This window comes from Rhododendron vialii, chromosome 8a (genome assembly GCF_030253575.1).
Source record: "Rhododendron vialii isolate Sample 1 chromosome 8a, ASM3025357v1".
NCBI lineage: Eukaryota > Viridiplantae > Streptophyta > Magnoliopsida > Ericales > Ericaceae > Rhododendron > Rhododendron vialii.
In genome coordinates, this window is record NC_080564.1 from 31,213,247 (window position 1) to 31,227,502 (window position 14,256).

General features: G+C 37.9%; 1 protein-coding gene across 3 annotated transcripts; it reads right to left on the reverse strand.

Annotated features, from left to right (window-relative positions):
• Window positions 1-172: 172 nt before the first annotated feature.
• On the reverse strand, window positions 173-11,178 carry LOC131335294 (serine/threonine-protein kinase BLUS1). Of its 3 annotated transcripts, none has more exons than XM_058370598.1 (22): window positions 10,848-11,176; window positions 10,435-10,725; window positions 9,301-9,555; window positions 7,234-7,352; window positions 6,926-6,970; window positions 6,755-6,836; window positions 6,616-6,684; window positions 6,350-6,520; window positions 6,181-6,246; window positions 5,001-5,069; window positions 4,766-4,897; window positions 4,614-4,681; window positions 4,167-4,412; window positions 3,507-3,619; window positions 3,276-3,370; window positions 2,858-2,899; window positions 2,181-2,309; window positions 2,055-2,103; window positions 1,924-1,973; window positions 865-926; window positions 713-764; window positions 173-621 (listed from the first exon to the last, which is right to left on the reverse strand). In XM_058370598.1, exons 2-22 carry the CDS (start codon window positions 10,591-10,593, stop codon window positions 616-618), a joined length of 2,079 nt encoding a protein of 692 aa, XP_058226581.1. In that variant the 5' UTR covers window positions 10,594-10,725; window positions 10,848-11,176; the 3' UTR covers window positions 173-615. The 3 variants fall into 3 exon arrangements, with proteins under 3 accessions (XP_058226581.1, XP_058226582.1, XP_058226583.1); XM_058370599.1 differs by having other exon boundaries at window positions 10,816-11,176; XM_058370600.1 differs by lacking the exon at window positions 2,858-2,899 and having other exon boundaries at window positions 10,848-11,178.
• Between the last annotated feature and the right edge of the window lie 3,078 nt (window positions 11,179-14,256).

Sequence of the window (14,256 nt, forward strand, 5' to 3'; positions counted from 1 at the left end):
AGCGTTATAGCAACCTTCAATAGTTGCCATTTCTACTGGGCAGGAGAAAGAACTTAGTTTTTCCTGCCATAGCAATACCGATAGGGTGTACTAGGTAAATTTCCCCCCATTGGCTATGAAGCCAGTCCTTACATATGTTTAGAACATTCCAACATTTATTGACGATAAGATAGGAAACCATCTCCATCCTTGTAGAGATCCAAAGTTATCCGGGCATGAAATGACAACCTCACACAAAATATATACAAAGATGAACAAATTTATTTACTTATAGATGAACTCAAAACGTAGACAACCTAGAAGAAATTCACGTTTCTGTGTGCTAGAGAAAATCCAATCCAAAGTACAAAGGTCTAACTATAATATATCACAAAGTAAGAAGATAATTGGAGGATTATGTACAAGAATAACTTCATCAAGCGTTCTGCACATATTAGGGGAGCTACGAAGCCATGGCCTACTAATAGTTAAAATAGATCTACCCATAAGACAGAACATCTAAAGACATAGTCATGTCTGTTAGTAACTGTAATCACCTTACTCTTTTTCTTCTTGGTCAGTGTACTGGGGTTGATGATTTTGCTCTTGATCTTTCTCAAGCCAGTTGGAGAGTAATCACACCTAAAAGTGAGATACTAGGGTTTATGAACTGTTTAGAGAAAGCAAAGAGAAGTACCGGAACAAAAAATGAGAGATAAGTTCAAAAGCTAACCTGCGCATTTTCAGTTTTATACTTCTGAAGCTCCTCTTGGGCACGTATTAGCCTGCGTAAAAAGTAAAATCAAATACGAAAAATGTCCAAAACCTGTGGGATTATTCTTATAACAATTAAATGTAATCTGTTGTGTGCGTGATCATGGATACCTCAATTGCAAATCAGTTATCTCGTGAAGTAGTTCCTTCTCCCTATCATGAGCTGCCTCCAGCTGCAACAGGACAACAAGCATATGAAATTTTCTCCTTAAATCACTGCGCTAAGGAGGAAAATACTTAAGGGGCCATTCCACGTCACATGATATCAGTTTAAACATTAAGACCACTTGGCAGGAAAAGAACCGACTATCAAGGAATTGCTGAAGCAAATTTGGATTGTCTTCTCGTACTAGTCTGACGCCTTTCCCAGGCAAAGCCTGGATAACATCTATCAACCGTGAACCTCCAATAGTCAATTCCCTTTGACATCTTGGTTGACCAAAGAACATCCAACAGTTAAGGTTCAAGTTCTACGCCTGCCAACATTTCGGTACATCGCCTACGAACTCCACACTAAGCACAAGATAAATAACAGGAAACATGAATTGTTTTTTGCTAACATCTGAAGTTTCTTATTTAGTATGGCGAATGAATACATTTTTGTCCTTGTTGGAAAGATGAACCTAAGTGTTCAATGAATTTAACAGAAAGAAGAAAGAAACGAGAAACATCAAAATCATATGGAGCCTTATTTTGTTTTGTTACCATCGATAGGAGGGCGAATCAGGAAGTTGCCTCTTGCAATCATAAGATTCAAACTCAGTCATTGTGTTTGTTAAGGGAGCGCCTCAACCTCTAGGCCAACCCCTTAGTCTTAGCCCTTATTACTCCAACATCATTCATAATCCTTAATTGAAGAGTTTAATCTTTGAAATGACCCACGTTCACTGCCAAGACATGAAGAGTACCATCCACTTTTCATGTGTGCTGAGGCCTTCATTACATAGACCCAAACTTGCCTAGTTCTGTTTTCATGCATAGACTTTAATCCTAGTTTTGTTTTTGTTCATACAGACCCAACCCCACATCCTCATGTCTATCCGGTCAAGCTTTCATCATGGCATTGACCAGTGACCCACTGATAGTACGGGTTTGATCATTTAAAGAAGGCCCATCTTGCTCTTCAAAATGTAATTCAAGAAGGCCAAGGAACCATGCATTATTACATACCAGTGATTTTTCAGCAACTGATGTATTCATTGGTAGACCTCCTCCATCAACTGCACAATTGGTCTAACATATGAAGTACAAGCAACATAGAATAAAATAAATGAGTTTCCAGAAGAACTGATTGCTCACACCTGTAAAGTCACCGACTGAGACTTGCTTCAATAGGCTTAGGATAATTTCCTGTGGAGAATAAAATGATACATAAAAAATTCCGAAATACTTAGCGGCAATGATGCGAACACATATGAAACCCATACCCTTTGATGAATATTCGTGTGCAAAACAGACTGAACCATCGGAAAAAGGGAATGGCCAACAAGCTTCGGTGGTGTAGGATCTGATGGTGATGGTGGTGGAAGAGGAAAGGAAGGATGTTGGGTAATCACCTACATAACCCATAAAATGGCTTTATCAAATGTAATACTCAGGATTTCCACGTCAAATACGATTTATATGCAAATCAAATCGTAGATACAAAGTGAGCATGAAAGGAAAAAGGAAAGATGTACACAATTATTCCAACTTTGTGTAACAGGCATTCTTAAAAAAGAGTAAAGAATTTCATTTGCTTGTTTCTCTTAATACTACCGTTATTTTTGGAATAGGTGTTAAAGGATAAGGGGCGAAGGCTAAAATTTATGACTTCAGCTACCATTGTTTGTCTAATATCCCTGAGTGAGGATCACAATGATATTTGAAGAGGCAAACCTAGTGGTATTTACCAAAAGAAAAGGAAGGGTTATCAGTTATCAGTGTAACTTACATCAATTTTAACTCATACTCAATTTGATTAAGTTGACTTGAAAAGAAAGTACGAACAAGGGGTTTTTTTAGTGTAATCCACTTTCAAGTAATTCTTTATGTGATTGAATTGAATGAAAACACATTTGTAGTTAATTGTTTACATGACTGAATTGACTTGAAAATTACAAACCTGCATACTGTGACTCTTTTGTAGCAAGGGAGACAGGGCTACCTAAAAAGAAATATAGAAGATTTAGTTAGGAACATGACTATATCTGATGCAGGAGCATAATAATGCTAATCTGGAAACGAAGATTTATATTAATTTGGTCAAAGTGTCTAATTGTTGAGTATTTATTATTAGTCTTGAAGAGTCTCATATTTGTAATCCCTATATATAGTTGATCTAATGAAGTGAGAGGAGAGTTGAGTTGATTATTAAGTGTTGTGCAAGTGCGTCTTGCTTGGAGTGAGTGATTCCTCTTGTGACTTGGTCGCGTCGAGTGGCATCTACTACCCCCGGTCGAATGGCATCCCAGGACTATCCCAACCTTGCAGGTCTTGGCCTGCGTCAAAATCATAATCGTTAAGTATGGAGAGTAATGTACCTTGTCTAACTCGACATTCTCGGATGTGACTTTAAAACGTCCCCTTTGTTGAACAACTGCACACTTTGCTTTCTCATCTTGCTCGTCATTTGTTGCTGTCAAAACAAAATCCAATTAGATGATAAGAGAAGAAAAGTACATGAGAAAGTAATATAACATGGATAACGTAGATCAACTAAATGGTTTCAATAAACTTTTCTATGCAAAAAAAAGTTGCTTCTTTCTACTTGCCTAATGGCCTAGAATCTCTTGGCAGAATTTCAGGAGGTACATCGTCTGCAACCTGGAGAATAGGAGCTCCATTTCTACTTGAGATCTTCTGAAGCTGATTTTGCGATTTGTCACTGAAAATTTCCCAAATTCAATTAAAACCCGCAATGGATTGCATCACAATTATGTAACACATGGTAAGAATGAAGGTTTTTCCTTGCAATTAGAATAAGAAGTATTGAAATGAAAATTGCTTCCATCTAGAAACACAACTGGAAGCTTGACATAAGAGCTTGGGTATAATGTGAAAGAAAAGGTTTAATCCATCGTCAGTACTCTGTACTGACATACTCTGTACTGACGGGTACAAAACTTACTGTAGAATATTTTTCTTGATGCAGTGTTTATTCGCAGTGACTCATGCATGAAAAAAAGAATAGAACCAGATGGACCCAGAGGCCCTACACCATTCACCCACTATTAAGACAGACTCAGCTCGAGCAGCATTGAGTCACCATCCTACATCAGGTATGTATTCATATCGGAGTACAAGAGAGCTCACTAACACAAAGTTGTGAATTCCCGAAGTTGTTGAATGGTGCATGCAATGTATGGTTGGCCAAAGAATATGATAAAGAACACTTCAAGCAAATGTCCCAAAGCTTGCATAGGTTATCTTACCCCTCTCCTTTACTAGGAAGAAAACAGGCATCTGGCAATACAATACTGCCTGATGAACTTCCCCTCCTCTGATGAGCTTGCACAGCCATGCCATCAAAGATTCTTCCATTGACGACCAAACCAGGTTTTCCAGCCAAATTATTTTCAACATTATCATCAAAACTGGGAGAAGAATTTTGAGAAACTTGGTGTTCTTGGGTTGAACTAGCTATGTACGCATCATCATCAGATTTCTCATACTTCGTTCTGGAAAATAAAGAACTAATCATTATTTGGTTTACACACCTAACGATCTTTACTCAATCAAATGAAAAATAATAATGTGACATACACAGAAATTGTCATGGCAAAATCACCAGTCGTATAATAGGACTCCTAATAAGAAAACTATTCTGCAGGACACAACATTATGAGAGGAAAGGTGTGGATAATTCACGCAAGACATACAAGTTGTTGGTCATGGTTGAGTCGACTGCCGAACAAGATGGTAGATTTTGCATCAAGTCGTTATCTTCCTATGAAGTACCACATCATTAGGAACTACAGAAGCATAGGGCTACATCTCAACAAAGGCAATCGGGTAAAGAGTGTAAACATACTGGATCAGAAACTTGTGAACAGTAGCTCACTGAAGACAACTGATGCTGAAATTTCTTTTCTTGGTCAAGGCCAGAACCAGTAACTAAGCTTCCTCCTTGTTCTTTTTCAGATTGAGTGTCCTCATCCTGGATCTACCCAATCAAAGATTTAAAGTTGATTAGTGAACCAATATTTACATCAAATTAATGAGTATAGTCCAGAAAATCTAACAAAATAAAGAGCTAGTTATTTTACCAAGGAAGCCTGAGCCTTCACGTCTTCAAGATTGAAGTTCCAACCACTAATCCCTCGTTTATATTCATCCTACACAACTCGCAAAGTGCATGTCAAAACCAACTATGTTACAAAGAAAGATTCTACCTTCATAGTAAAACAGAAGATTCCATTTAGAAAAGAAACATGGACCACAACAAGAAGGGACGTTGTTAAACAGATTAGATTAATCAAATCAGTGACATATCATTCAGACAGAAGAAAACAGGATTTATCAGCAAAAAAACAAATGAAAGACTCCATTACCTAACAACAATATTCATCGGGAGCATTGTGGGGAAAAAAGTTACAGCAGGCAGTGATGGCATAACAGGAAGAGGGATTATCACAATAATAAGCAAGTTATCATTCAGGAAGAAAATTTTGAACCCTCAAGCACGATCAACACCACTGGCCAAAAGACTCAAAAACAGAACAAATGATTATGAGGCACAACCACAAGAAGTTGTACGCATCCAACCAATATCCCAATGCACAATGCGAAAATATTTTTTTAATCATAGATTCATGGGTTCTTTGTCCGTAACCATAAATTTTTGAACTAGGGATAATACCTTATTCACTAAACTAACCGATTAGATATTCTGCTCATTCACTATCGGTAGCTCATATATTCTAGGCATCTCCTGAGACAGTATGCTCGAGAAAAAGGACATCTTTTGAGAAGGTGTCTTTTAAAAAAGAACCAAGCGTACCAACAAGAGATGGACAAAGGAAAGACTGCAATTGCAGCTAGAAATGGCAAAACTTCTATTAAATGTCTTCATGTCACACTAGTTGCTTGATGCACTGATAAACTTTATTGATACTCCTGACATAATTCTGCATGATCGTCGTAACACCCATTTTATCGATGTAAAATGATCATAACTGATAATCAGAATTTACAAGCTAGAATACAAGATGAAGTGCAAATGGGAAATTTCAATCCGTGAAGAAAATTGAAAACAGGTTCGTGTGAAAAGATTTCTACTGAAATACAGAACCTACTGTCTAACACCAAAGACCAGGCCAAAATTTGTATACCAAGCTCTGCACAGAGATGAAAGATACCAACAGAATCATATTAAATCATGTTGCTACCAAATAAATCAAACTATCGATATCTATTTAGCTTATTGGAGCATCCAAAAGTTCAAACCTGTGACATTTCCTCCTTCTGCCCATCTGGTATTTTCTTTTCTGCAAGCATGTCTTGTTCTTTTCTCTGTAGATAATAATTGCACACTCATTAGCAAAGAACACATTTAAACGCCAAATATTCTCAACAGCATGCCAAATCATATCCTCAAAAAGGTAACACATTTGACCTTCAAGGCTTGGAGACGATCACCAAGAGCGGGGAGCCCCTCCAAAAGTGTTCTCGCTATGTACTCATTGGATCTAGCTTTCTTGAAGAAGGAATGTTTTAACAACTTTTGTGCAGAAGGTCGCTTTGAAGGATCTTTTACCAAGCAACTAGCAATCATCTGCTTAAAGGACTACCGAAAAGAAAAACACAAACAAACGGAAAGGAAATTTCACATTCCATACTCACAACCAAGGTTAAATTAACTCCACTTTTACAAGCACGTACCTTAGAAAACTTTCTGTCTCTCTCATAATCAAGACCAGGAGGCGCATTTTGCAAAGTCATGAGTAATACCTGACAATTGTGAAGAAGCTTGAGTATTTAAGCTGATATTTCAAACAAATATGCAACCAAAAGCATGCACCTTCATTGGGGGATACTTTGAAAAAGGAGCATGGCCATGGGCTAGCTCTAAAGCAGTAATACCGAAAGACCAGATATCAGCCCTGCAAGAAAATAATAGCAATAAAGATCAGTCGCAGTATGTAATCAGGAAACAAAGGAAGGAACACTTGCAGTGAAAATATCAACATACTTGCAGTTATAACCATGCAATTGTTCCATAACCTCGGGTGCCATCCTGCAAAACAAAGATTCCCCACTTGTTAAGGAATTGCAGTATTGCCAAGAGGAAGCTAATCCTTGGGCCACACTGTTTTAAAGATGCAAACAAAATGATATTGAATCCTTCTGGTTTTCTGCAAAGTCTTTACTTTTGGTGAAGATGTTTAAGCAAATACTCCTGGTCAGGGCCCAACATTCCCCAGGATTATTAGCCAAATTTATGGGCAAACAAACCTAGAGATACTGGAATGAGTAGACCCACAAACACAAAATGCATACCAGCATGGTGTGCCCACAAATGTTTTTCTCGTCCGCTCTGCTGAATCAAACAAGCAAGCAGATACACCAAAATCCCCAAGCTTAATTGCACCATTTGCATCAATGAGAATATTTCCAGCCTATCAGAAACGGAAGATTACTTTAATGCAAGTACAAACTAGTATGTTCTTTATGTGATAACAACCCGCAAACAAATATTAACCATAGCTATGTATAACGAAGAAAAATCTGTAATATAATCAAAGTACAGCAGGTCACTGCATTTTTATGAAATTTTAGTGTCTTCTTAACCAGTCTGTCCACGGTATCATTAATGTTTCACAATCAGTTCTTCTCACTTCGCCAAAAACTTCTCCCGTCGTTATTGACATTAATCCGTTATGGGAGCCTTGTCTTGGTAAGAAGTTCAAAGGTATCGTACATTAATTGGTATTTGTCAGCAGTAAACTGTACCAATCCAGAGTTCTGGAGAAGCATCCACCTCAAGCCTCTCGGACTCCATACAGAATTGACAGCATCAATCTACAAGCATATTTGCACTGCCTTCTCACCAGAGCTAATTATCAGGGACTTTACAGATAGGGGCAAACCCAGTGCATGAGGCTCCCGCCATTGCGGGGTCTCGGGAAGGGTTGATTTACGCAGCCTAACCCCTGCAAGCAGAGAGGCTGTTTCCACAACTTTACAGATACCAATTTGGAAACTACCCTGCATGGTTTTTTCTGATCAACTTGGATTTTGCTTACCCACAGCTAGCTCTTAATTTATCATAGCCCATAGGACCTTGAGGAAGAGCCGCAGATAATAATTAACTGCTCAGTGGGGAATTTTCAGCTCAATTTTCTGTGTAAGACCAGCTTGGACAGAATGGAGACTGGTAACTTGGTGATGGAAAGTGGCAGCACCCGATAAAAGGCTATAAAAAAAAAGGTGGATTGTATGGTTCTAAGGCCCAAGCCTTAATTTGGCATATGTTGAATGATGTGGGCCCTACCTGGGATATTAATTAGGCATTGGCTGGAACATTAAAGGCCGTGACTTTTCATGAGCCTTGTGTCTTTTCATTTAGGGAAGTTTGACCACATATTTAATGCATTCAACCTTTATGTATACATTCATCCTATCCAGCCATCTATGAATAGTTATTTTCATTCACACATGCATTCTGCCTAGACCTATTGGGAATAGGAGTAGTTATTTGCATTCAAGTATTATGGAGTCTATATAAGTCATGTAATCTCAAGAGCCTGAATTATGATTGAATGAATGAAAGAATTAGCTTTAAGCATTACTGATTGTGTGATGCAATCTCATTCTTTGGTGTAATGCTAAAGAGGCCTTAGGTGTGATGCCTTTGGTAACCTAGGTGTGAGGCCTAGATCTATCCTTCTCTAACTCTTCTCTCCTTACAAAATACTGTTCATGTCTACTGTTCACAGCCCCAAAAACAGCCCCTTTCCCTTGTGTTTGATCATACTTAGCCGTATTCCAAATCTGTCCATCGTCACTTGGTGGAAACAGAGGGGTATCTCTTCGCATAACCAAAAGTTATTCCTATGAAAAGTCTAACTGCCAAATGTCACACAATAATATTTGCTTTCTTGTTGATTAGTTCAAGAATGTAATCCTCCATTTACTTTCCGTTTAAACAGTTTACAGGACAGACTACACAACAGAGAGAATCTTGTGACATCATACTCTATGCAATACAACTATGTGGAAAAAGAGCCAATTGAGTTGGAGGATACACATTGGACGAGACTAAATTAGTCACTACACTGGCCATAAGAGTTACTCGAAGTTCACTGCTTCTAAATACAATCAGACTAAGAATCTGAGTGACATTCCACTTCTAAGTTCTGTAAAACAAGTTAGAACAGTTGATTTCCCAGAAAAGAAGAATAAGACATTTGCAAGCACTGCAAAGTTGAAGCCGGGTAAGTACACAACCATGCGTGCATGCCGTTCAAGGTGACAAGACTAGTGAACATAATAAAGCAAGAATAACAAACCCGGAAACGAACTGCAGAACATAAGCATAAATGCAATCTAAATTAAACTACTAACCTTGACATCCCGATGAATGTGTCCTTGGTGATGAACATACTCCAAGCCCTTCAATACCTCACGCAATATAGTTGCAATCACAACCTCCTCAAAACCATCGGGATGTACAGCCTTCAATATGTGGAGACAAGAACCTCCAGCCATAAATGGCATGATGACCCAAAGATTATGATCGCTAACGAACGAACAGTGTGACTTGAGAACATTAGGGTGGTCAGCCAGGATCATTGTCTGTGCTTCACGAGATATGTTATTCTACAAGGCAATGGCAACATGAGATTAAACAACTAAATTAGGTCATGGCACACATTAATAATAGGCTTAATTGTGATAGCCAAAACTTTAAACTACTAATACATAGGGGAAAGCAGATAATAATCCCACAAATCAACAGGAGACAGTTCTAAACTTAAAATCTCAAACACTTGAGCTAGGATTTTAAAAATCCATTTCAATTACGTTTTTAAGACTAACACGTGTTATGTTCCCTCCCCCTCGTAGAATAACCTTCACATGATAAACAACTACTAGTCTACTACAACAGAGGGGAAAACAGATATTGGACCTAAAATTCAGACAGGAGCCTGCTAAAATCATGATCAATTTAGCTAGGATTTCAGATTGCAATTTAGATTATGTTTTTATGACTAGCACAAAGTTGCTTAAGCTCCAATTCTAAAACCATAACTAGGGTCAAGAAAGAAAGGGTTTTAGCTAATGGAGAAATAATTAACTCTTCCGGGAACCTGTAAGAGCACAAAATGTCTGTGTGTGCGCGCGTGTGTGTACGGTAAGGAAAGGATGGTCTCTCCACTTATTCAGTCACCAACAAATTACTGCTTTTTTTCTTTCACCTTTCTTTGGAGTGTGATATAAGTGAAGCAGTTAACATTATTTACGTCTAATAGTCCGCAATTTCCACCGAATATTTTTTTGATCGGCCAATTTCCTGGGTGATGCAAACAATTTGCCACTTTGTACAATGGATAGTATCATCGTGGTGAAAGTTTTAACCTTTAATTCTATTTTCCCCATCAACTTACAAAACCCCAATTGAGATGAACTATAGCAGAAAATATATATTCATATGGCCGTCTATGTAGATATACGTTGTGTAATGCATTGAGGACGCACCAGATCACTATTATTGCGTTCGAAATCGAGAATTTTGACGGCAACGATCTCGTCGAACGGGATACACAGGGCGCGATGAACCGAAGCGCTCACACCCTGCCCTACCTCCTCGTACAACGTATAATGCTCCGCTCCAATCGGATACTTCTTCTTATCCATTATATATTCACTCAATTAAGGATACCTTTCTCCTTCTTCGCCGCCTCCGATACCTCTGCGCTACTGGACGTCGAAAAACACGCAAATGCAGCTCGCCGGCGACCTACAGATCTGAATCCTCAACACATTCGTCTGCAACGACAAAAAAACGCACACACAACCAATTGTAAACGAAAACGAGCGAAATAGTAACAGGGAAAAAAATTATAAAAAAAACGCGACTTTTCGGTTCAATTGAGGCGGTTAGGGCTAACGGGAACGGAGTCTGGATCCATCGACGGAGAACAACGCATAAAAATCGATCGATCTGGTTGAGATTCTTTTTTGCACTTTTTGAGCGGAGCTATCGATGGGGATGGGGATGAGGATGAGGATTGGTGGCGGCGAGAGTTGTTGCAATCGGTTATCTGATGAGAGAGAGAGTGAGAGAGAGAGAGAGAGAGAGAGAGAGGGGTACGCGGGAGTGTCGGATCGCCGTTCAAACGGGAATACGTTTGCATGCAGAAAGTATCTTTCCCGATGCATGTATTTGTATTGAGGCTGAAGCAGTGAGCGGGACACGGCTTTCTTGGGAGGAGTTTTATGGGTTACTAAAAGCGAACTCTTTCTGCCTTTTTATCTTTCGTATCCTCCGAAACTTGAGAAAATTTTCAGTGCCACGCGTGTCCCACGCCACTCCCAAGTTGTTCGATGCACTTTTGGACGGTTCAGATTGCAACCTTCTCTCTTCTCTTCTCTCTTTCCTTTTCCTCTCTCCAACATTTGAGCCGTCCAAAATCGCATCGGAAGACTCAGATATGCCGAGCGGGCACCACGTGATACCCACCCGATACTGAAAAGTTTCTCCTCTTTGTGAGGCAGGATCTCGTGAGCCGAAAATTCTCTTATGTCTCTAAGTCGAGGAGTTTTTCGATCATTGAATTTAAAATATTAAACAAAAAAGCACACATACTTCATTGGCTGAAAAATCCCTCGGCATAGAAATTTTTGGGACAGATGAGATCGGACCACTCTTCTTTTTCGCTTCACTATGAACTCACAAATAATAATCCAATTTTTGGGACATATGAGATCAGACCGCTCTTCTTTTCTGCAATACTAATAATCAAAACCAATAACCAAAATGTGTCACGTCAGCATTTGATTATCTATTTAGTCCACAATCAAACTTAACAACATTTACCTCCACATTGGTTATTTTTGCATCCTTAACAAAAAAAAACCTCATGATACACAATGTACATTTGTCCAATCGCAAAAACGAGTTTCAATCACGCACTCGACCACACCAAATTATTCGTTTCGATGAAACAATTCCAATATGAAGTGTTTTTGAGTTATTGAGTTTTGAATTTGATTATTGAGTTTTAGTTATTGGTAAAAGTTGTTAAGTTTGGTAATGAAATATGTGAAATTTGATTATTTGCTAAAAGACTTGTAACTTTGCTTATTACAATGTGTGATATTTTTTTAGCATTATTGTTAAATTTGCTTATCCACACTCATTTGTTTATTACAATGGGGATGGTGCTCTAAGAGCCGATTGGATGTGGGATTAGTTTTGGATAGATAGATTATGGAGGGGATAAGATAGTAGAGGTATTATTATTTATAGCGGGTGGACCCACATTTATGTGACTTTTAGAAAATAGTGAATAAGAAAATAATTCGTTTGGAGGAGAGGTTAAGAAGAGAATAATAAAATAGTACTCCTACTTTGTTTGGATAATTGTTAAAATAGGTGGATAAAGTTATTTTGTAGTTCGGATCAAATAAAAAAAATATTGTTTTGTAGTTGAATTTGAGGGATAAGGTTGGGGGAGAGGGGGATGCCCCGAGTCTCTCGTTGAGCTGTTGCTCCTCAGGAGAAAGGCCTCATCCGCCCGGACTAATAATGGAATGCCTCAAAGCCGTCCATAAATAACACCTCTTAAGCTAGATTAAATCATCCAGGCAAAAACGTCCAATCAAGCCCTCATCCGCCAGCCTAATCCATCATCCAATCAGGCCCTAAGGGAAATTGATCATGTTCCATCAGCTCGAATCCAAAACCTCCCAACACTTAAGTAGCGGTACACCCCCAACGGAGCTAAAAGCCTTGTAACCCGTTCCGCAATGAGAAAAAAACCTTTATTTTTTAAGAAGGTAATTTCAAGCTAAAAAATTATGGACTTATTAAAATTTAAAAATATGCAATATAGATCTTATTTGAAAGATCTCATCGAGATCTATTATACGATGCAAAAAAAATTAAAAATTTATTTTTCATTTACATTATTTTTGAATTTGAAAATGTAAAATAAGCTGCTTATTTTTTAAGAAAGTTTCTGGAACGGAGCCTTGGTCACTTAGCATAGTAGCGGTACACCACCAACGAAGCTAGAAGCCTTGGTCACTTAGCACAATATTTACAGTCCCAAAACGTAGGGAGTATATAAAAATTGTACTCGTATTACTTTGTACAAAAATTATTCAATGGTCACAGGAGTGTGAAGGATTTTCACGGAAATATGTACGGAATAGAATCGTTGAGCCACTACGTGATGCGGTACCCAAAGATCACCAAATAATTTTTCCTGCCTTTGTAATTACTGGGTACAGATGACTCCCAGCCCAACCTGTGAAATTTTGTTTGTCCCACATACTAGGGTGGTATTTTTCGATCCAATGAGAGAAATGAGGTAGATATTTGCCTTTTTCATCCCGTTTTATTTTATCCATCCTCGATTTTATGTGTTATTGTTAGTTATGTACATTTATTTTTCATTTTTTAAGTGTAATAAAAAAGTAATATCAAGTTATCAACACACCAAGAACAAATGTATATAAACATATCTTTACTTTGCAAACAAGATCAATAAATCTAGGGTCGTAAACAAGTCGAGTCGAGCTTAGTCATATTTACTAAATTAGTCTTCCTTAATAAGCCAAGTTTTTTGTTTTTTTTTCCAGACAAGCTAAGTAGACGTTTACTAAACGAATCGAGCATTAGCGAGCCGGATCAAACTCGCAAGCTTCTCGGTTCATTTGCAGCCCTATCAACAACTAATGAATGACATTTTCTAGTGTTGAACTCACCCATAATGCCTCTCGCCACTTGTGAAAAAATACCTCCATCTAACTTCTTCTTTGTTTTTTGTCCTCTTAAATCAATGAAATATAACACTCAAGTATATAGATGATGTTCCATTGTTGAATAACTTTCTACACATCCACCAATATATATTCTTTTCGTTTTTGTTGTTGTGGAGATGTCGATCTAACTCGTTTAACGTTTTGACAACATGAATTTATAATCTTTTGTGACACGTCGTACAATGCTATCAAGTCTGAAAGTCGTTTTGAGTGTTCGTGATTTATGTCAATGTTCATGTGCTAAATGGCAACCTTGCGAGTTTATTAGAAAAATTACAGGTCTTGTCAATATTTATGTCATTCTCATACACTGTTTGTTGTCATGTAAAAACGTCGAAGTTTCAATTAGGGTTGAAAATATTTTTGGTATATAACATTCTCGTACACTCTTTGCTCAATTCTTTTTTATTTTTTTTTATAATACTCTTTGCTCATTTACTTGGAAATAAATAAATCATTACTACATTTTGCTGTTCTCATCCTCTTCCCTTTCTTGAAGCAGTATTTTTATCGGAAAATATTTTCCTC